Below are 21,796 nucleotides of genomic sequence, written 5' to 3' on the forward strand. Positions count from 1 at the left end.
TGTTGATGGTGAGCAGGGAAGGAGTGTTATTCTAAATCAAACTGAAAAATATATCACTTCCCCTACTTAAAACAATTTGGGTAGTGTGGTGTGGTGACCCTGGTGAGTATTGTCTACCTTTGGATTTCTTCCACATCACTATTATTTTTTAAGAAGCTTCATCTTTTTATTTATTTTTTCAATAATCTCTACACCCAAGGTAGGGCTGAACTCAAGACCTGGAGATCAAGAGTTGCACAATCTACCAATTGAGCCAGGCAGGCACCCCTCTTCCACATTATTTTAAACTTGATTTTAGGGGCACCTGGGTGGCACAGTCAGTTAAGCGTCCGACTTCAGCCAGGTCACGATCTCGCGGTCCATGAGTTCGAGCCCCACATCGGGCTCTGTGCTGACAGCTCAGAGCCTGGAGCCTGCTTCCAATTCTGTGTCTCCCTCTCTCTCTGCCCCTCCCCCGTTCATGCTCTGTCTCTCTCTGTCCCAAAAATAAATAAACGTTGAAAAAAAAATTTTAAACTTGATTTTACTAACATAAAAGGTTATGTGTATGTGTGATATGACTGTCCTTTGGGTCTTTAAACCAGGGAAAGCAAGTAGGCGAATGAGAACAATCACAACTGTTTTTTTATGAAGCAATGTAAACTATGCATTTAACATACCTCTAGACCTCACATACCCGCATTTTTCAAATGGGATAATTTGCTAAAGGCTACCTGACTTGCCCAAAGATATTTAGTAAATAGCAATTGTTTTTTATAACCTAAGTTTGGTTCCCCAAACCTCTGCTAAATCAATGTTTTCCAATGGTGTGGCTCTAATTCGTAGTTCTCACCAGCATGAAGCAAAATTACATTACTTATGATATACTTAATTATTTTATACCGTGATATGCAAATTAATCGCCCATCCTTATTCTGAGACTGTGCCTTTGTTTACTCTTTGGGTGTTAAACTGAACATTCTTTTGAAAAATGGTGTGCGCTAATAAAGGTTTTCTTTTTCCCATTAAAATAAAAAGCGGGGTAAAGCTGTTAGTCCTCCGATTTTTAAAAAAAATATTATCTAATCCATGAATTTCAAAGGTCAGGACCCAATTCCACACCAAACAAGAGAACAAGAGTGTCTGCGGGGTTAAGTGAGGGAGGAGTGAGCGCGGGAACCAGGGTGTCAGGTGAAGAAGGACAGAGTTTGAGCTCCCCAGCCTGGCGGAGAAGGAGTAAAGACAACGCAGCCCCGGCCTCCAGGCGCTAAGGACCGGCGGGAGGCGGTCCGCGCTTTCCCGGGCGCACTCCGAGACCGAGGACGCCCGGCGGCCGGCGAGGGACAGCCAATCCTCAGGGGCAATCACAACCCGCGCTTTGGACCACGGCGCGCCCATGGACCTCGGCCCTGCGCTCCAGGACTCGACCGACTCCTGCGCGGGGTGGCAGGGGCCTCCTAGCCGGGTTTACTGTCCCAGGGTGAGACCGGGAACAAGACCTACAGGGCAGCGGGGGCGCACGGCGACGGTCCGGACGTGGCGGAGGACTTGGAGATGCGCGCGGAACTTAGACCGCCAAGGGGCGCTGTGCAAGCCGGGGAAATCAGAATTCTCGCGATAGGTGAGACTAGGCTTTCCGGAAGTGATTCTCCGGAAGAAGCATGGTTGCCCCCCAGATCTGGCCGGGTTTGCACGCTGAGCTGCCGACGCTATGCAGTCAGATGATGTGAGTGTCCTGTTTTTCTGCCACCTGGGTTCTCCTGCTTTAGGGGGATCAGAAGCAACACTTAGATGGCCCATTAGCTTCGTGTCGCTCCGGAACCGAGGCTGCCGGAACCCCGGTTTCCGAGCGTGGAGCTCTCACGTGTCTACCCGGGATCTCCAGCGCTGCCCCAGCGGGGTGAAGGGGCCAGAACAGCGCCAGTCCACAGGGCTGGCTTATTCAGTCCCTGGTGCCCAGCAATGAAGGACTTTGCCTATGGTGTCTCTGGACGTGGGAGGCGCGGGTGGAGGTGAGGTTGGGGATGGTATAGCTAAGTTTAGACTTCAGATTTCCAGATCCCATTCTTCCGTGTTCACGTTACTTGATAATCTTTTTTTTTCCTGTGTTAGGATTTTCCTTACATTTGTTCATGGTCTGCCCACGTCATAATTTTTGGAAGCATCCTCGGTTCATTTAATTAGTCCTGGGAAATACAGAAGCGCTGTGTGCCAGGCAGTGTGGTAATTACTGGAGATTTAGTTTTTAATAAGCCAGACAAAAGACCTCTGCTTTTCTGGAGCACTCTGGTGGAGGAGACAGATGGTAAACAAGTGAACATATTTAAAACCGTTGTACTGTGTAATAATACTATGAAAAGAAGACCAAAGTTGATGAAGGAGAGAGTAATTAGGAGAGACCACTTCAGACAAAGCTGTTGTGGGAAGGTTTCTCTGAATAAAAGACATTTGAGCTGAGATCTAAAAGATGAGAATGAACCGTCATTGAGGGGCTGAGGGAAAAGCAAAATATCTGGGCAGTAGGAACAGTACAATACAAAGGTCTGGATATAAGAGAGAAGGACTGTATTAAAGAATATTGATGTGACCTGTGCTATAGGAATCCAGGGAAGAGAGAGAGATAATGAAGTTAGATATGTTTGCGGGACAAGCTCATGTAGTGTCTTTTAGGGCTTTTAATGGGAAATGACATCTGACTTTTGTGAAAAGTTGTCTAGTTTTGTGATAGTCTTTTCAAGGAGAGAAAGCATAAGAGCAAGGAAACTAGAGCATGATGAAAATAGTTTCAACCCTGGTTGTAATGGTGGAGATGAAAAGAAGTGGATGCATTTGAGATCTGTATTATCAGTATAACCAAAAAGACTATGTGATGGATTCAATGATGAGGAAAAGGGAGAAATCAAAGGATTTCGAATAGTTCATTGGTGGTTTTATTTATGGAGATGGGGAAGGAACACAGTATTCTTTTAAGGGGTGTGGACATGTTAATGTGTATGAGGCCTTTCAGGCTTCTAAGTGGAGATGTCAAGTAGGCAGTTAAATGTATATACAAGTCTGTAGCTCAGGTGAGAAGTCTGACCAGGAGATGACAACTTGGGAGTCATCAACTTACAGATGACATTTAAAGCCACAAGCCTGGGGCGTCTGGGTGGCTCAGTCGGTTAAGCGTCCGACTTCAGCTCAGGTCATGATCTCACAGTTTGTGAGGTCGAGCCCCTTGTCGGGCTCTATGCTGACAGCTCAGAGCCTGGAGCCTTCTTCGGATTCTGTGTCTCCCTCTCTCTCTGCCCCTCCCCCACTCGCACTCTGTCTCTCTCTCCTTCAAAAATAAATAAACATTAAAAAAAATAATAATAAATAAAGCCACAAGCCAGAATGAACTCCTAGTTTCCCAGTTTCATTTCCTCCTACCTGTTTCCTATCATCGCCTGCCAAACACACATCCTATAAAATTCCAAAAATGTTGTTGTTTGTTTACATTTCTTTATGTATTAGGCTTTAACTACTGTAGCTGCTTTAAAGCCTTTCCCAGTTCCTCAGGGCAGCCCACTTAAAGGCTCTTACAAACTTCTTTTGTGGCACTTAGACTAGTGCTTTGTGATGCTTTGTTTACATTTCTTTCTCCCTAAGTAGAGAGGTAAAACTGTTTAAGGACACTACCTTACTTCATTCAACAAATACTTGAGTGCCTCCTGTGTGTCAGGTTTTAGGATTGTCAGCGCCTTACATAAATTAAGTATACCATCAATGCTGAATGAATAAAGAACACATTAGTTAATAGAGGATAGCAGTAGATGATTTTCTTTGCCCAGATGAGATGAAATTATGGTACATATATCCAACAATCTAGTTCTGTGCAGCCTTTTACAATGGGTAATGAACATATTAAGAAAGTCACAAAATTAATATCTCATTTTTGTTAAAAATATACATATAGGCATACTGTTGCTGGAATGCATATATAGAAAAAATTCGAAAATATTTACAAAATTCTAATGAAGTTTTATCTGTGGGTGAAGGGGTTGTGGTTACTGATAATTTGTATTTTTTTTCCCTACAAGAATCTGCATAAAAAGAAAACAAATCAGACATTTTTAAAATATTTATTTTGAGAGAAAGAGCAGGAGTAGAGGAGGGTGACAGTGAGAGAGAATCCCAGGCAGGCTCTGTGACGTCAGCACAGCCTGTCGCGAGGCTTGAACTCACAAACCGTGAGCACATGACCTGAGCAGGTGGAATCCAGAGTCCAGTGCTTAACCAACTGAACCACCCTGGTGCCCCCACAGATCACACTGTTTTACAAAGCATGTCTTCCTCCTCTCATTCCTCAAAGACTCCTTTGAGACCTCCTAAGTAAACCAGGGCACTGTGTTTTCCTGGGTTAATACTCCCACCTGTTGGGTCAGAGCAATTGAAATGTGTCCTTACCTTGTCTTGTAGGTTATCTGGGACACACTCGGAAACAAGCAATTTTGTTCCTTCAAAATAAGGTGAGTCTAGATTTGCAACTTGGGCAAAGATTCCTTCAGCTGTCCTCTTGTTAACCCCTCTTACAATTTTTGCTCTTTCCCTCTCATTCTAGAACCAAGACTCAGAGTTTTTGCAGAAATGAATACAGCCTGACTGGACTGTGTAATCGGTCGTCTTGTCCCCTGGCAAACAGTCAGTATGCCACTATCAAAGAAGAGAAAGGTAACTCCTTAGTTTGAACTTCCATGAGAACTAGCCAACAGCTTTTAAAAGGATATTCTTTCGTCTCTCTGTAAGTAATATTAACAGTATTTACCTTACCTTGCAGGACAGTGCTACTTGTATATGAAGGTTATAGAACGAGCAGCTTTTCCTAGGCGGCTCTGGGAACGGGTAAGACTTAGAACATAAAATGACAGTGACCCTTGATCAATAACAAAACTGCCACATGCCACATGCTTTTCTCTCTTCCTTGACCATAGCTACATTAAACTTTTGAAGCCAACCTCGGGGCGCCTGGGTGGCGCAGTCGGTTAAGCGTCCGACTTCAGCCAGGTCACGATCTCGCGGTCCGTGAGTTCGAGCCCCGCGGCAGGCTCTGGGCTGATGGCTCAGAGCCTGGAGCCTGTTTCCGATTCTGTGTCTCCCTCTCTCTCTGCCCCTCCCCCGTTCATGCTCTGTCTCTGTCCCAAAAATAAATAAACGTTGAAGCCAACCTCATTAGGCCCCTGGGTATCATAGCAGTGAAGGCCCACCTAGTCATTTACCCTCACTCTTCAAGCTTTCTTTTTCTGTTTATAGGTCCGGCTTCATAAAAACTATGAGAGAGCACTGGAGCAAATAGATGAAAATCTAATTTATTGGCCCCGTTTCATTCGACACAAGTGTAAGCAGAGATTCACCAAGATCACCCAGTACCTAATTCGAATTAGAAAACTTACATTAAAGCGACAGTAAGTATTTAGATCATTCATCTATTATGTGTATTTTTTTTAAGTCTGTCTTTCCTTGGATCATTTTATGGAGAGACTCTGAAATGTCTAGTAATGGTTCTTACTAAATTCAGTTTCAGGTAACCTTGTATGATATGCTACGAAGAAAGTTTACCTCTGATTAAAGTTGTGCCCTTTGATCTGTTTAAAAAACAGTGTGGGGGTCGGGGGGGCACCTGGGTAGTTCAGTTGGTTAAGCATCTGAATTTTGATTTCTGCTCTGGTCATGATCTCTCGGTTTGTGGGATCAAGCCCCATGTCGGGCTGCATGCTGACAGGGCAGAGTCTGCTTGGGATTCTCTCTTTCTCCCTCTCTCTCTGTCTTTCCCCTGCTCGCACATACGTGTTCGCTTGCGCTCTCTCTCTCTCTCAAAATAAATAAAAATAAGCTTAAAATAAACAAAAATAAAAAACAATATAGTAGAACTTGATGATCTCCTCCCTGTCTGAAAATCAGCTTCAGGAAATTGTATAACTCCTTGACACAATCATAAAATTAGGGATTTAACAATGACCTAAAAAATGGGGATAAATAAGAATGTCAGAACTTTACTCTGGGTTCACCGAAAATTAATTTTAAAAAGTGATATGAAATCCATGGAATTAATTGGATATCTTACTAAGGAGTGCTAGGTCCTAATACTTTTTCGTTGTGACCTGCAGAGAAAGCTAAAGGTGGCAGTCTTCTACAGACAATTTTTTTTTTTTTTATGTTTGTTTTTGAGAGAGAGCATGCGATAGTTGGGGGTCGGGGGAGGGGGGGAGCAGAGAGAGGGGCAGGGGACAGAAGACCCGAAGCAGGCCCTGCACTGACAGTAGTGAGCCCCATGCGGGGCTTGAACTCACGGGAGATTGTGACCCGAGTCAAAGTAAGACACTTACCCGACTGAGCCACCCAAGCATCCCTACAGAAAATTCTTTATTTTAGTTAACTGAAGCATTAATCGTGAAGCATGGTGAGTGCCCTCAGAAGTCTCAGAATGCTCAAAGAAAACAAAAAGTAAAATAAGCATAAAAATATGTGTAAAAATGTGTGACTTGTAGTATTAACTACTTAGGGAATTACAGGTATATAATGTTAGCTATATTGAGCTGAGCCCTGCAAAATCAACTCCATTCCTATTTTCTCATTTTTTTAAAGGAACACACAAAACATGCCCTTGGGTTTTCTGATAATGTGTTTTATTTTCCATAGGAGGAAGCTTGTTCCCTTGAGTAAGAAGGTGGAGCGGAGGGAAAAAAGAAGAGAGGTAACTTACCCTTCTTGTATTCATAGCTGTATCTCATTGAGGGTAGGACTCTATAGGTAGGGATCATGAGAAATATTCAGTCACCATTTCCTGTGAACTGTTTGGGCCTTGGGTAATGGTTCGCTAATAGATAACAGTATTAGTTGCATAAGATATTGGATATTCGTATTTTAAGATTATGATTTTCAGGGCAGGTTAAAATAAGGGTTCTTGGAGATATCTTTAATGGAGAACAGAGAAGTACCTTGTCTGAGATTCTTGAAATTAAGTATTTTAGAAATCAGAATTTTGGGGGACACCTGGGTGGCTCAGTCAGGTAAGTGTCCAACTTTGGCTCTGGTCATAATCTTGAGGTCTGTGAGTTCGAGCCCTGCATCAGGCTCTGTGCTGACAGCTTGGAGCCTGGAGCCCACTTCAGATTCTGTGTCTCCCTCTCTGCCCCTCCCCTGCTCACATTCTGTCTCTCTCTCTCAAAAGCAAACATTAAAAGAGAGAGAAATCAGAATTTTGGTATGTTGTTAATCTTATACATTGCATACTACTCAAAGCAGGGTTTGAGCATTCTTTTTTCTTTTTTTTTCCATGGTAAATGTACTCTCTAATTCCCATTCCCTCTTTCCCCCATTCCCCCCAACCCACGTCCCCTCTGGTAACCATCAGTTTTGTATAGTTAAGGATCTGTTTGGCTTTTTTTTTTCCCTTGTTTGTTTTGTTTCTTAAATACCACTTTCTCTTTATCCATTCATCAATCGACGTACACTTGGGCTGCTCCCATATTTTGGCTATTGTAAATAATGCTGGCATAAACAGGAGGGCGTGTGTAACCCTTTGAATTAGTGTTTTCATTTTTTGGGGTAAATACCAGTAGTGCATTGCCTGCATTGTAGTGTAGTTCCGTTTTTAACTTTTTGAGGTCTCTCCCATACTGTTTCCTACAACAGCTACACCAGTTTGCATTCCCACCGACGGTGCAAACGGGTTTTTCTCCACATCCTCACCAACACTTGATGTTTCTTGTGTTTTTGATTTTAGCCATTCTGACAGGTGTGAGGTGATACCTCATTGTGGTTTTGATTTGCATTTCCCTGATGAGTGATGTTGAGCATCTTTTCACGTGTCTTTTGGCCATCTGGTATCTTTGATGAAATGTCTGTTCATGTCTTCTGCCCATTTTTATTTTATTTTTTTTAAGTTTGAGAGAGTGAGTGCGTGTGTGTGTGTGTGTGTGTGTGTGTGTGTGTGTGTGTGTGTTCGCATGCAAGTTGGGGGGAGGGGCAGAGGGAGAGAGAGAGAATCCCGAGGAGGCTCCGCACTGCCAGTGCAGAGCCCAATGCTGGGCTCAAACCCACGAACCATGAGATCATGACCTGAGCTGAAGTCGGACACGGAACCAACTGAGCCATCCAGGTGCCCCTGCCCATTTTTAAATTGGATTGTTTTTGGGTATTGAGTAGTATCAGTTCTTTACATGCTAACCCTTTATCAGATATGTCATTTGCAGATATTTTCTGCCATTGAGTAGGTTGCATTTTAGTTTTGTTGATTGTTTCCTTTGCTGTACAGAAATATTTTTTTTTTTTATTTAAAAAAAATTTTTTTTTTTCAACGTTTATTTATTTTTGGGACAGAGAGAGACAGAGCATGAACGGGGGAGGGGCAGAGAGAGAGGGAGACACAGAATCAGAAACAGGCTCCAGGCTCTGAGCCATCAGCCCAGAGCCCGACGTGGGGCTCGAACTCACGGACCACGAGATCGTGACCTGAGTCGAAGTCGGACGCTTAACCGACCGAGCCACCCAGGCACCCCTTATGTGTCTATTTTTATGCCGGTACCATACTGTTTTAATTACTACTGCTTGGTAATATAACTTGAAATCTGGAATTGTGATACCTTCAGTTTTTTCTTGTTCAACATTGCTTTGCCTGTTCAGGGTCTTCTGTGGTTTTACTATTCTAGTTCTGTGAAAAATGCTATTGGTATTTTGATAGAAATTGCATTAAATGTGTAGATTGCTTTGGTGTGGGGACATTTTAACAAGATTTGCTCTTCCAGCCCCATGAGTCTTTCCATTTTTTTGCATCATCTTGAATTTATCAGTGTTTTATAGTTTTCAGAATACAGGTCTTTCATCTCTTTGGTTAAGTTTATTCCTAGATATTTTATCATTTTTGATGTAATTGTAAATGAGATTGTTTTCTTAATTTTACTTTCTGCCGCTTCATTGTTAGTGTATAGGAATGCAACAGATTTCCGTACATTGATTTTGTATCCTGTGACTTTACCGAATTCATTGATCAGTTCTAGTAGTTTTTTGGTGGAGCCTTCAGGGTTTTCTATATATACAGTGTCATGTCATTTGCATATAATGAGAATTTTACTTCTTCCTTACCAATTTGGTTTGCCTTTTATTTCTTTCTGTTGTCTGATGGCTGTGGCTAGGACTTCTAGTACTATATTGAATAAAAGTGGTGAGAGTGGACATCCTTGCCTTGTTCCTGACCTTACGGGAAAAGCTGTTTTTCCCCATTGATGATGATGTTGGCTGTGCGTTTTTCAAATAAGGCCTTTATTATGTTGAGATATGTTCCCTCTAGACCTAGTTTGCAGAGGGTTTTTATCACGAATGGTTGCTGTACTTTGTCAAATGCTTTTTCTGCATCTATTGAAATGATAATATGGTTTTTATCGTTTCTCCTAATGATACGTATGTATCATGTTATTTTGTGAATGTGGAACCACTCTTGCATCCTGGGAATAAATCCCACTTGATCGTGGTATGTGATTTTTTTTTAAAGCAAGAGGGGAAAAAAGTGATTTTTTTTTTTTACTTCTACAGGCTGAAATAGGAGTACTAAGGAAGTAAATGAGTTTACTCAAATTTTTCTGTTACAGGAAAAGGCATTAATAGCTGCTCAGCTGGACAATGCCATTGAAAAGGAATTGCTGGAGCGACTGAAACAAGATACGGTGAGAAAGCTAGGAAGTTTGGGATATAAATTTCACTTTTTAGACAGTAACATCATGCTAGGAAATAGTGGGAAGTGTGTTTTACTTTCAAAGATGCTGGAAAGATCTTCACCTTGATTTTGTTCCTGGAATAGAACAAATATACAGGCCTTGGCTTCCCCGTCTTAGTTCGTGAACATGAACACGAAAGGTGCCCTGGTTACCGTTGATGTTCCATCCAGCAAAGAGACCTTTCCCTTTAGTACCATACTGTGAACTCCTGTTCCTGACGCAACGGTTTCAGAGCTCTAGATAAGAAAAGGCATGCAGTTCTGATCCTCCTGCGTATTACCCTAGTCTAAGGTTCTTTAAAAGGAGTTAAATCTTCTTAAAAATTAGTGTCATTTATGAGACAAAACGGATAGAACTTATTTTTCCCGTATTATTTCCTATCAGCAAATTTACATTTGTTCCAACCCACTGATTTTATAAACTACTAAGTTTATAGTGTTTGGTATTAACCACTGATTACTTAAATGTCAGAAATGGGCTTGTAAAGACACTGTTGGCTCTAGACTTGAAATTAATATAGAAAAATTATTATCCATCACATTAAGTATTCTCATTTAATCACTGAGGAGAAAACAGTATGTCATCGGACAGTGGACTTCAAGTGTAAAATCCAGATGTTCTTAAAGCCAGTCTGTATTTATGTTCTTCAGTATGGCGACATCTACAACTTCCCCATTCATGCCTTCGACAAGGCCCTGGAACAGCAGGAGGCAGAGAGTGACTCTTCAGATGCTGAGGAAAAAGATGATGAAGAAGTAAGCCTTGTTTGTTCGTTTGTGCTTCCTAAAGCAGTAACCTGTAGACCTAGATCTCTTTATATGTACTTGAGTGACAGAACAGCATTTTCACTCCCCTACCCAAAAATAATTATTTGGTCCTTTTTTTTCTATCATGAGATTAATTTTAGTTCAGTCAACAAACTATTAACACGTTGGATTTTAATCTTACTTATTGGCATTCTGAGATTTTTCCTGCAAGGGACAAATGAAGAATCCTCATCAGCTGACAGAATATACCATTCAGGAACCTGAAATTTATACAGGATTTAATTTCACTATTAATATAGGGGAGGTACTTGAGTGATAGTCTTTTAGAAAAAGGCCAGATTTAGCAGGTAATTGCTAATCACATGGTGCGCTCATACAGGCACATAGGTGTACTTTTCCTAGTAGTGACCCTTTTTTGATATTTGAAATTAATAGATTTAGGTGTTTGTAAAGCCTTTCTAATGTACTTTTTTTTTTTAGCAAACTAAAATGATCTAATGATTTGTATTAGGCATGAGAATTGATGTCCCTAAAATGTTTTAATTCAGAAGTATTAAACTTGGAAATAATTAGATTTTGGTTGGGACTAAGTAAGTAGACTATGATTCTGTTTGTTACTGTTGCACTTATCAAAGAATAGAATTAGATGCGTGAGCTGAATTTTCATTCTGTATTTTCAACTTAACAGTTATGTTTTTGTTTTAGGATGTGGGAAAGAGAGAGTTTGTGGAAGATGATGAGGTGGATGAGAGTGACATAAGTGATTTTGAGGTGAGATTTATGGGCAAAAAATTGACCTATGACCTTCAGAGAACAGAACGTTTCTGAACACACACAGAGGCAGATAAATTGCCTAGTTCTAAATTGAGAGGACGATGAAAGGAGTTGGGGAGATGCATCTAGCATTTTCTCTCTTTTTTTCCTCTCTCCATATCAGGATATGGATAAGCTGGATGCCAGTAGTGATGAAGATCAGGATGATAAATCCTCCAGTGAGGAAGAAGAAAAGGCCCTTGATGCCAAACATAAAGGCAAAACACCCTTGAAAGGACCTTTGCGGAGGAAACGAGCCTACGTAGAGATTGAGTATGAGCAGGAGACAGAGCCTGTGGCCAAGGCCAAAACCACATGACTTCCCTTCAGATATCTGCAACAGGACTGAACATTTTCAGTATCCTCCTTTCTTTTACCTTAACCATGTATATACCTCCAGGTTTTGCTCTTTCATACAGTATTTCACACAATATTTGTGTCTTTAATATTTATGCTGCTTCTGTGGGGCAAGGAAATCTGGGAGTGGAGAAAGCCTTAAGTTGTGAACAGAGTATTTTTATAGTGTTGGCATATGTTTTGAAGTAACAGCTTGAGCCCAAGAAGCTTAACAGATGAATCTGTGGGTGTAAATATTTCTAAATTTTAAATGCTACCCACCTGTTTTCCTTGGTATCCTTCTCCCCCACCCCCCCTCAACTTTATTTAGAAATGTTCAGATTTCAGTTTTTTCTTGTTCTCCTTTCCCTACCTCTGTGGGAATAAAAGAAGGAAAAAGAACTAAGTTACACTGTTGAGTGTAAAAATACCTTTTTTCTTAAATGATTCCATGTATACAGTTGGAACAAGAAGAAAAGTCTTCCTGTTTTAGGAAAGTAAGACAAATCTTAAGTTCCATCGTAGGGCGTGCCTTCAGAAACCTGCTGGACTTTTCTGATACAGTTCACCACCTTGGTGTCTTCACAGCTTTGGAGAATTTTGACCAGGAGACCCTGAAATATGAAACCAAACAGGCTTTTTCTTTTTAATTGATACTTCTGTTCCTTTTACCTCGGTTCTTGTTTCTCGGTACCATGTTCAAAGAGAAAGAATGGATGAGACTAGGGAACAGTTCATGGAACAGGTGTAACTTTAAAAGCTGTGTTGGCATGTAGGCAGATGTCCTGCTGGCTCAGGAAGCAGCAGACTGATCCCAGCCGATGCAAATTAGATTGGATCCAGGACTTGAAAACTGCCAGAGATTAAAGAGCCAGTACGAAGTAATTTGAATAAACTGATAACACAACAAACAATACTCTATAAATATTGTTAGGATATGAATTTTTTTCATGCTGCTTTATAACCTGAAGATTTCTAAGTGGGATAAGAAATGAGGCAATAGTTTATAAATATATGTAAATATACACACAGCCATTATATGCTTTGGCTATGACAAGTTAACTTTTGTGGCATGTGAAACTAAAGAATTTCCATGTGGAAAAGTAAGGATAAATAAAAATGCAGGTGCCCTGGAAAAACTGGAAGCATTTCTGGGATCTGAATTACTCTATATTATTACTTCTTGGTGGCTTATAGCTCATTATTTAAAAAAAAAATCCTTAAAAAAAAAATCAGATATAACAGAACTTAAATTTTAAGAACTCTTAGTCTTTTGCCCATTTTCTATCCTCACCCCAGAGACATCTCCTGAGCCTCTTGCCTTTTGGCCTAAATACCTCGAATAGCTTTAAAAGTTGAATAAGTTAATCCGCCTTTATTGAAGGTTAGAGGGCTCCCAGGTGAAAACCTGAACCATGCATGTTCATTTACAGACTTGGTCAGGCATGTGAACAGTAAATTATAATCAATCATAGGAGCTTCCTAAGGACCAGGTTGCAGACTCTTACCTTCACTTGTCCTTGACAACAGTGGTCCAGGAGAATCAGGCAATCTGTGGCCTCTTCTAACAAGGCGCTCTTAACAGGCTCAGGTGTAAGGTTTGGATCCCTCGCTACATCACAGATCAGTTTCAAGAGAGCCTTCAGGAAGACCACACGTCTACAGGAAACTCTGGAATCAGGAAGAAAAAAGTTACGTTCGTCCTCTAAAATCAGGATATTAAAACTGAGACTTCCAAGGCCATCTAAGTTGTAAAGCCCTTATTTCCTAAATGAAGGAACTGAAGTTAAATGACTTAGGAGACCAGGGAGCTGGAAGCAGAACTAGAGACCAGACGCCAGATTTCTGAACTCATTTTGAGCCCTTTTTTCTGCAGCATGGCTCCAATACACATACTCTGGCCTGCCAAGCCAGAAGCTTGGTTCTACTGTAAGGAAATCGCCCCACCTGGAAAGTGAGAAGTGGGATCTCCCCTTACCAGGGGCTTTTACTTTGGGCCAGAGAACAGGAGATGGCCTACAGTCCTTTAACTTACACAGTCATAGGCCTGGAAACTTAAAATGAAGTGAAATATGCTTGGCTTCTGGGACCTAATTGTAATTAGAATTTTCTGTTATTTAATTCCAGATCCTAGCTTTTACCCTCAGTTAAGCCCAGCCCATTTAACTTCAACTTCTTAGCATTTTTGAAAGTTTTTATTTTGATGAAAAAAAGTTCTGGAAAAGGACAGTGGTGATGGCTGTACAAAATCGTGAAGGTACTTAATGCCACTGAATCCATTTTAAATGGCAAACTGTATGTAGTTTTTCTTACAATAAAAAAACAAAACAAAAAAACCTTAAAAGCCTTAATGGAAGCTGAACAATAATGGAACTTGTAGTGCAAAAATATGCACAGTAAACCATACCTCTGGTCAGAAATGTGACTGGGAGAATAAAAGCTTACATCCCTTGATCTAGTAAGTACTTAACGATTTCTTATACTGTTCGCTGCTCAGTCCTCCACCTATCGTCAACATAAAACCTGCTGTTTCCCACTCCCCAGCCCCCCCTCGTGCCATACAGGGCACTGATTTTCTCACCTTCCTACTTGGGCTTGCCAATCCCGACTTGGAAGCTTAGTCTCTGCTCTTTAAAGACCTGCCAATGTTAACTGGATTCAATTTCTTTCATCCATCTATTCGGTCTATTTTAGTCTATTCATTCTTCAAATATTTGTGTATTTAAGAACCAGGTACTGGTTAAACTTTCATATACTCAATATACCAAAGTAGTGGTGTTACAGTTCAGTGGAGGAGAAAGACTGTAAGTAAACCAAGGCAGTCCAGTTCCAGATGTAACTAAGGGAAAAGGTTGGGTACATCCTAAGGAAATGAGAGTACTGTGGTTCAGAACAGATACAGATGTTAGAGCACTGGACTCCAGCTGAATTAAACTTTGTTGATGCAAGAAAGTATTTTGCTGACTTAACATGTTTCCCTTCCACTTTATTGTTCCTGACACCACCTCAAGCCAGAGTTGGAATGCTTTCTAAGCAATGATATTCTCAGTATTCTCCTGGTCACTGCTCCACACATGTTCAGTAATGAGCTATGAACTATGAGTATGAGTAATGAACTATGAAGTTCTCTGTTCTTAATTAGATTTCAAAAACCTTAGGGTGAACAAAGTTAAGCATGTCTATTACAGCACTTCTAAGTGGACTCTGAAATTCTAATATGCATTATAAATTGAGGGATATACACCTGAAGTAACAATGGGTGTATTTTATCTTTTCAATGCAACTTCAGTTCAAAATTCAATAGCAATGTAAAAACAGGCCTGTCCTTAATACTTTGTACTGAAAGTATACCTGGACAAGCTCTGAAGTGAAAACTGGCTGAGTTTTGTCCCTCTTGGCCCACCTGCCTGCTTGGCTGTTTTACCTGGGCCAAGTGTACTGCATGAGAAGTTTTAAGGTTTCCAGTGTCTTCAGTCTAGCCTCCTCCTCTGGCCCATCGTAAACCTCCAGGTAGCCGATGATGACTCGCTCCAGCCTCTTCAAGTGCCGGACAGTTAGGATCCCCAACCTGAAAAGGGAAGAGAAGATGTGGCACCACAGGGATGAACTTGAGGGGTGCGCCCAGACCAGCGGCCGGACACTCGCCTCTTCACAAAGGCTGGCAGGTTTCTTGCATAGGTCCTGCGTAAGAGAAGGCGGTGCTCTGGCTCCATGTGGGTCAGGATCAACTGCAGCACCTCGTCACAGTGTGTGGTGGGTCGAGCCCCACCTCCCTTCCAGTGCAGGCCTTTCTCCAAGACGGGGAATAAGTCCAGCAGACACGAGAGCACAGCCTAGGAGGAAGTAACAGAAAAGAAGCATTTGTTCATTTGCATTCACTGACTCGTCTAGCACCCTTATTAATCTGTCCGTGGGGTCCACATTATAGAATTCTGAAAGATACTAGTAAAAACACAGGAAGTGTATTATTATTTTTAATTTTTTTTTTTTGAGAGAGCGCATGAGTGGGGGAGGGGAGAGAGAGAGAGGGGCAGAATCCCAAGCAGGCTCTGTGCTATCAATGCAGAGCCCAACATGGGCTTGGAACTCCCAAATCGTGAAATCATGACCTGAGCCAAAATCAAAAGTCAGATGCTTAACTGACTGAGCCACCCAGGCACCCCAAGTGTATGCTACTTTATATTCTTTTTTTTTTTTTTTAAGCGTATATTTTTGAGAGGGTATAAGCAGGGGAGGCGCAGAGGGAAAGAGACAGAATCTGAAGCAGGCTGCAGGCTCTGAGCTGTTGGCACAGAGCCCGATGTGGGGCTTGAACTCATGAACTAAGATCACGAGCTGAGCCAAGTTGGACACTTAACCAACTGAGCCACCCAGGCACCCCTTACTTTATATTTTCAAATTTGTTTTACGTTATCTCCAAACAAGTTAACATCTACTCAAGACTGTTCTTTGCTAAGCTATGAAATGGGACTTCAGGAGCACACCTGGGAATAACCCAAATTAATTTTTTTTTCATGTTTATTTATTTATTTTGAGAGAGGCTGAGGAGGGGAGGGTTAGAGAGAGAGCAAGAGAGAATCCCGAACTGTGAGATCATGACCTGAGCCGAAATCAAGAGCTGGATGCTCAACTGACTGAGCCACCCAGGCGCCCCAGACTTTAACCCAAATTTTAGGAGTCTAAGTCCATTGCCATTAAATAAGTTTATAAAGTTTATAAATAAGTAGTTATACGTACTTACAGTAAAACCACTCCTGAACAGAATCTAAGATGGTCCTCATCTGTGTCCAGTTTGACCTACCCTATCTGAAGTTTCAGTGTCAAGGCAGTCCCTTCTAGCTCTCCTGAGATTTTTGGTTTTTCTATGAGTTTTGTTTTGTTTTTAAACCACCATCTAAAGAGCCCTAAACTTTTTGGCTCTTAGAACCTGGATCCTCAATTTAATACCTAAATTAATATTTAAAATGAAAGGTGGCAGGGGGACAAGGGAAGGGAGGGCAGGCACAAAAAAGGTTATTTCCACCTCTGATTTTATGTAACTTCTTTTCTCTGTCTTCAGAATGTTCTCCCATCCTAAGAAAGTTCTATTCATCCGTCAAATATCACCTCCTTCCCAAATCCTAAAACCATCCCAACACCACCAAACCTGGTTAACTGCCTTTTGCTGGACATGTGCTGCCCTTTATACAAATGTCTTTTAATAGATTTATCACTCTGCACTGTAGACATGTAAAAATACTCATTTATTTACGTGTCTTTCCAAAGGGTTTCTTTTTTTTAATGTTTATTTATTTTTGACAGAGAGAGAGGCAGAGCGTGAGTGGGGGAGGGGCAGAAACAGAGGGAGACACAGAATCCAAAGCAGGCTCCAGGCTCTGAGCTGTCAGCACAGAGCCCGACGCGGGGCTCGAACTCACAGACCGCGAGATCGTGACCTGAGCCGAAGTCGGTCGCTCAACCGACTGAGCCACCCAGGCGCCCCTCAAAGGGTTTCTTAAAGCCAGAAAGGCTTTAAGATTCATTGATTTGATTCATTCATTCTTGGAACGGACAGTGGTTACTAGCACACAGTAGGTATTTAATGTGTATTGGATGAAAGAATGGCACTGGAACATCTAACCTCCAAGTTAGAGTTTCAACTGTGAGTTCATAGAGAGGAGCAGAGAAGAACACTTAAGATTAGTAAAACAGAACTTTTCACACATAAAACCACCCTCAAATAATGTGTAATTGACCCAGATGAAGATAAAACACTGGCTTTTCTGTGGAGACTCAGCAATGTGGATGCCTGCTCAGTATTGAGACATTTTCACGAGTCATTTGCTACCTCTTTATTTTCAAGTTGGCCCTGACTTAGTTATCATCCTCATTTTCCAAGAGAGGAAAAGGGCTCAACTATTCTTATTCGCACAATGCCACCTTCTCCTCGAATTTGAGAACTGAGACTCACAGCCAATAAACAAATCGTAGGGTTACCTGGATGAGGCGGTACTCCGGTGTGTACAGGTGGTTGAAAAGGGCGTGGTAGAGGACCTGGGCTCTGTTATACTGGAGCAAATCAGCAGCTGGCTGCAAGCAAATTACCCCGTTAAAAGCTTCCCAACGGTGCCAAACCATGGATGATTTTCGAACTTGAATTACGGGTACGTAGGGTCTATTACACCAAAGGATTCACAATAGCACTCTCGGCAAAGTGGTGCAGTGGAAGGGTGCTGGGCCCAGAACAGCACCCTCTACTTCTGTGTATACTTTTTTAAAGCTCCACAACACATAGTTAAGAGGGGGAAAAAAAAAAAAAGTTTCCTTGAGTAACAGCTTGCGCATTTGGGTGTAATCCCTTTCAGTTTCCGATTCTTTTGCTCCTTGAAAGTCAACTGTTAATTATTTAAGGTCTGGTTATTCATTTTGACACGCGTGAGCATGGCCCAGGTGTCTTCCACATATTACCTACGAGACACAATCTACTAGGCTGGCAGAAGGAAAATATAAAGAAAAAATATAAAGAAGTGATTTTTTTTCACGTAACGGCATTAATGGAAAGTTAATAGGAAATATGAAAAGGCAAGAATAGTGATATCATGACTCAGTCTGTCCCATCAACACAGATGACAAAGTGCAGAGGTCGCTCACCACATTAAGCACGATGTGACGGAGGCAGTGGACACCCAGTATTTTGTTCTCTGTTTGATAGTCATCCGAGATGAGCAGCGATGGGGGAAGTATCCTCTCCAGATGTTGGTTCAGCCAGGGTCGAGAGACCTGCTGCAGAGTCCATGAGAAAACATGTTTTGTGGCAGGGTTATTCTTCCAGGATTCTCTATATGGAAATGTGAAACCACAGGAAGTAAAGTGATACAGTGTTAGCTAGCAAAAAAAAAAAAAAAAAAAAAAAAAAAAATTAAACTCTTCAAGCTAATAAAGCATTATCTTGCCCTTGAAAAAAATACATACCCTATAAGATATCTCTTGATGTTACGCATACTAAATCAAAATAACTTACACTAAATACATTTAATAATCACCCAGGGCTCTGGGTCTAAAGCTAATCCAATGAGAAGGATCCATTTATAACCAACAGCTTGTAAAGAATCTGTGGGTGGTTACAGAGAAGACGTGCTGACACGGGAGAGAAGTAAAGGAAATGTCTTCAAGCATCACTATAATTATTGTAAGGGAGTAAATGAGTCAATATTTGAACAGCAATTTACAACTTATAAAGTGGGTTTACACACTTAACTAACCTTCAAAATAACTCTGTAATAGATAATATTATCTTTATATTACAAAAAAATGAAACAGGTTCAGAGAAGCCCTCTGACCTGGTTCTACTCAGAAGCAATAAAAAGAAGTACCAGACTACCTCCAAACCAAGCCTTTGAACTCCAAGTTCCTGGTAAGTGAGAGTTATGTACACATTTTTTCTCTCATCACTCTGGTGTTACAAATACTAACATAATAGCAGGCAGAACTGACAGAAAACACTTTAGCTAACAGCAATCTACAGGGTGTTTTTCATCCCAAACACTGCTTCCATATCTAATAACCATCCTTATCTAATAACTGTTGATGAGTTTCAAGATCCCCGAGTTTAAATTCAAACCACTTAAGTTTAAATCCTCTCCAAATCCCATTCTCACCTAACTGAAGAAAGTTCAGTATAAATAATTTGAACAGAACTTCCAATGCCAAGGGCAGTTGTCAGGAGGATGGCAAAGAGCACTAGAAAATGGGGAGTCTGAAGACCGGGGCTCTAATGTAGAATTTGCCAATGTCTAATGTCATTTATAGCAAATCACAACCTTTCTGGGCCTTAAGAAATCTCCTATTACAACACCTTTATCTTATTGATGAAGAAACTCAAGTTTCTTTGAGCTCTAACATTCTAAAACGTTAGGCTGAAGCTCAAGTAAGTAGCTCTCTCAAGAATACTCACTTATTCAAATCGGGTTTAAGAAGCTCCATTATTAAAATAAATCTCCCTTTCTCATCTTCATTTTCTCCGTGCAGAAATCCTGCCACAGAACCACACTCAGTAACTTGAAGGAGTAAGGCGAGCACCTCTCCAGCAACGTCATGGGATCTTGGGCTGGTCCATGGTTGCTCCAAGCTGTGTGTGACCGCAAAAATATAGATGGGTCCTGCCAAGTCACGTAGGCCTGTCTTCCACTTAGGGCAAACCAAGGAATTCTTAGCCGCCTCAAATTTCCCCATGAGTTTAAGAAATACTAAGCCAACTGCTGCCGCTTTCTCGGCCACTTCAGAGTAACCATGACCTCTACCTTCCTGCTCCTTGGGTGGGGCTGCATACTTCTCCAGGGCTTTTGCCACCTGCCCCAGCACTTCGGGCATTCCGTGGAGCGATGTGCCACTCCCTTCAAAAAACTGATCGCGTTCTGTGGCTTCTATGAGAGCACCGAGGTCCTGAACTGCTGCACTTTTGCCCTTGCCCCGTCGGGACTCCTGGCTGGTAAGGCGGTGCAAAATCTGGGAGAAGGACTGTCCGAGGGCCGAGGAAGGCCACTCTCCCGGCAAGGAAGTGCCTTCCCGCGATGGGGATTCCCGAGAGCGGTCATGCTCCATTTCTCGGACTGCGGCAATGATGAGCTGGTCTCCCCCAGAGAACCAAGATGGAGGCAAGGTGGGGGGGGGGGGGTCTGCTAGAGAAAGATCACTCGGATGCTGGAATTCTCCCCAAGAAAACAACTAAAGCCAAATAAAACGGCAAGACGTCCGGGGGACGGAGGACCAAGAGTCTAACCAGCATAATAAAAGTAAAGTCTGTAGAGGAAAAGGTGCAGGAAAGGGAAAGGAGCCTCTCTGGGAGTAAGAGAATCTCAGACTCCCAACGGATGATTAAAAACAAAAACAAAACCCTAAGAGTTTAAGAAATAACCCCCTAAGGTATGAGCAGAACACCTCCACGGGCACCTCCAGACCTTCCCGCACGCCCTGTGCCCATCAGGATCCGGACCTAGCTATCCTCGCTGCCGCAAAGCACAAAGCTAGCTTCCGCTGATATTGAGGCAACACTTCGTCATTTCACGACCTACTGTCGTAAAGCAACAGAGAATCGGGTTCCAGAAAAGGTGGCGTTTGGGCGAAAAATTTGCATAGATAGATCCACTTGCTAGTTTTGTTTCTGTTTCCATTTAGTAAGGTAGGAACAAAAGAAGAACATCGATAATGTCTGAAAAGTGTACAGGATTTTACGGTTGAGACTGAGTGTATAAGTACTATGTATGTCACCCTTTCTGAAAAGTCAGTGGGACATCCTCGGGACTCCTTAACAGGAAACGGGTCTCGATCCTTTTGTAGTTCATAAGCGTGATGATTGGGTGTTCACGCCGTTGTGTGACATGTGCCACCCTTAAACCTTGTTACGACGCTGGCACATTACCCGTCTGACGTGAACTTGGGAGGATCCTTTTACTCTTCAGTGATGCAAAAAGTTAGTGTCCTTTATATCCGTCGGTGTTCTGGTTGCAGGTTGTCACGCTTATTTTCTAGTTGGATTCGAGTACTAGCTTTTTAGTTCCATACCAGGTGTTAGTAGCCGGGAGCCGGCGTTTTTGTGGCTACCCGTGGGTTGCGGGGAGTCAGTTGCCAGTGTCCGGCGAGGATGGACTTCTGAAGTCTGACCACTCCCACCCCGGCGCGGGGGGCCTTCCAGCAAGACGAGTGGTTCGGGCGGCGCGGTCGCGCCGGGGGCCGGCTCTCGAGTGTGAGCCCCCTGCGCTGCGGTGTGGCCACGCGCAGTACTGGGCTCTGGGCGGCAGGCGGCGCCTCTCGAGTGTGAGCGCCCTGTGCTGCGGTGTGGCCTAGCGCAGTACTGGGTCTGGGCGGCAGGCGGCGCCGGGAGCGAGCCAGCGGGCCTCGACAATCTGCAGGTTCGAGCAGGGGCCCACAACCACCTAGCGGTCATTGGTTCGGTTTAGACAGGCGGGGCGGGTTGGACAACCATGGCCCAGTGTGAGAACGTGTCCTGTCTCGCCGTGTCATGTTGCGTCGGCACTGCTTGTCCCCTAGCTGCGGGTTCCCAGAGGGTAGAATTGTGCCCAGGTGACCTGGGCTCCCCAGCGGCGGTTAACGGTGCGTGGCTGTCCTCGGGAGTTTGTTCGTGACTTCCGGTAGTTTCCCCCGCATCGTAGGAGCCCGGGAAGCAGACTTGAT

The 21,796-nt window shown here is 42.6% G+C and overlaps 2 protein-coding genes and 1 non-coding gene across 5 annotated transcripts; 2 read left to right on the forward strand and 1 right to left on the reverse strand.

Annotated features, from left to right (window-relative positions):
* The first annotated feature begins 1,617 nt into the window (after positions 1-1,617).
* MAK16 (MAK16 homolog) lies at positions 1,618-11,723 on the forward strand. Its single transcript, XM_047856491.1, has 10 exons — positions 1,618-1,705; positions 4,420-4,469; positions 4,562-4,671; positions 4,778-4,842; positions 5,251-5,402; positions 6,637-6,691; positions 9,585-9,659; positions 10,361-10,465; positions 11,183-11,248; positions 11,415-11,723. Exons 1-10 carry the CDS (start codon positions 1,691-1,693, stop codon positions 11,607-11,609), a joined length of 888 nt encoding a protein of 295 aa, XP_047712447.1. The 5' UTR covers positions 1,618-1,690; the 3' UTR covers positions 11,610-11,723.
* TTI2 (TELO2 interacting protein 2) lies at positions 10,251-21,045 on the reverse strand. Of its 3 annotated transcripts, XM_047856487.1 has the most exons (8): positions 19,560-21,040; positions 18,257-18,443; positions 17,603-17,695; positions 15,272-15,459; positions 15,051-15,194; positions 13,135-13,297; positions 12,058-12,240; positions 10,251-10,442 (listed from the first exon to the last, which is right to left on the reverse strand). In XM_047856487.1, the coding sequence occupies exons 1-7, from the start codon at positions 20,204-20,206 to the stop codon at positions 12,136-12,138; spliced, it is 1,527 nt and encodes a 508-aa protein (XP_047712443.1). In that variant the 5' UTR covers positions 20,207-21,040; the 3' UTR covers positions 10,251-10,442; positions 12,058-12,135. The 3 variants fall into 3 exon arrangements, with proteins under 3 accessions (XP_047712443.1, XP_047712446.1, XP_047712444.1); XM_047856490.1 differs by lacking the exon at positions 17,603-17,695 and having other exon boundaries at positions 19,560-21,043; XM_047856488.1 differs by lacking the exon at positions 10,251-10,442 and having other exon boundaries at positions 12,111-12,479; positions 19,560-21,045.
* Positions 20,930-21,033, forward strand: LOC125165094 (small nucleolar RNA U13). The gene has a single exon (XR_007151980.1). It is a non-coding gene; the product is annotated as a small nucleolar RNA U13 (small nucleolar RNA).
* Positions 21,046-21,796: the final 751 nt, after the last annotated feature.

Source organism: Prionailurus viverrinus, chromosome B1 (genome assembly GCF_022837055.1).
Source record: "Prionailurus viverrinus isolate Anna chromosome B1, UM_Priviv_1.0, whole genome shotgun sequence".
Taxonomy (NCBI): Eukaryota; Metazoa; Chordata; class Mammalia; order Carnivora; family Felidae; genus Prionailurus; species Prionailurus viverrinus.

Coding starts and splice junctions, on each gene's coding strand:
- TTI2 (XM_047856487.1), bottom strand. CDS start 20,206: ATGGAGCATGACCGCTCTCGGGAATCCCCATCGCGGGAAGGCACTTCC. Junction 17,696..18,256: donor GTCACATCGTGCTTAATGTG/GTGAGCGACCTC, acceptor ATTTGCTTGCAG/CCAGCTGCTGATTTGCTCCA. Junction 15,460..17,602: donor CGGAGTACCGCCTCATCCAG/GTAACCCTACGA, acceptor ACTTCCTCCTAG/GCTGTGCTCTCGTGTCTGCT.
- MAK16 (XM_047856491.1), top strand. Junction 9,660..10,360: donor AGCGACTGAAACAAGATACG/GTGAGAAAGCTA, acceptor TATGTTCTTCAG/TATGGCGACATCTACAACTT. Junction 11,249..11,414: donor GTGACATAAGTGATTTTGAG/GTGAGATTTATG, acceptor TCTCCATATCAG/GATATGGATAAGCTGGATGC.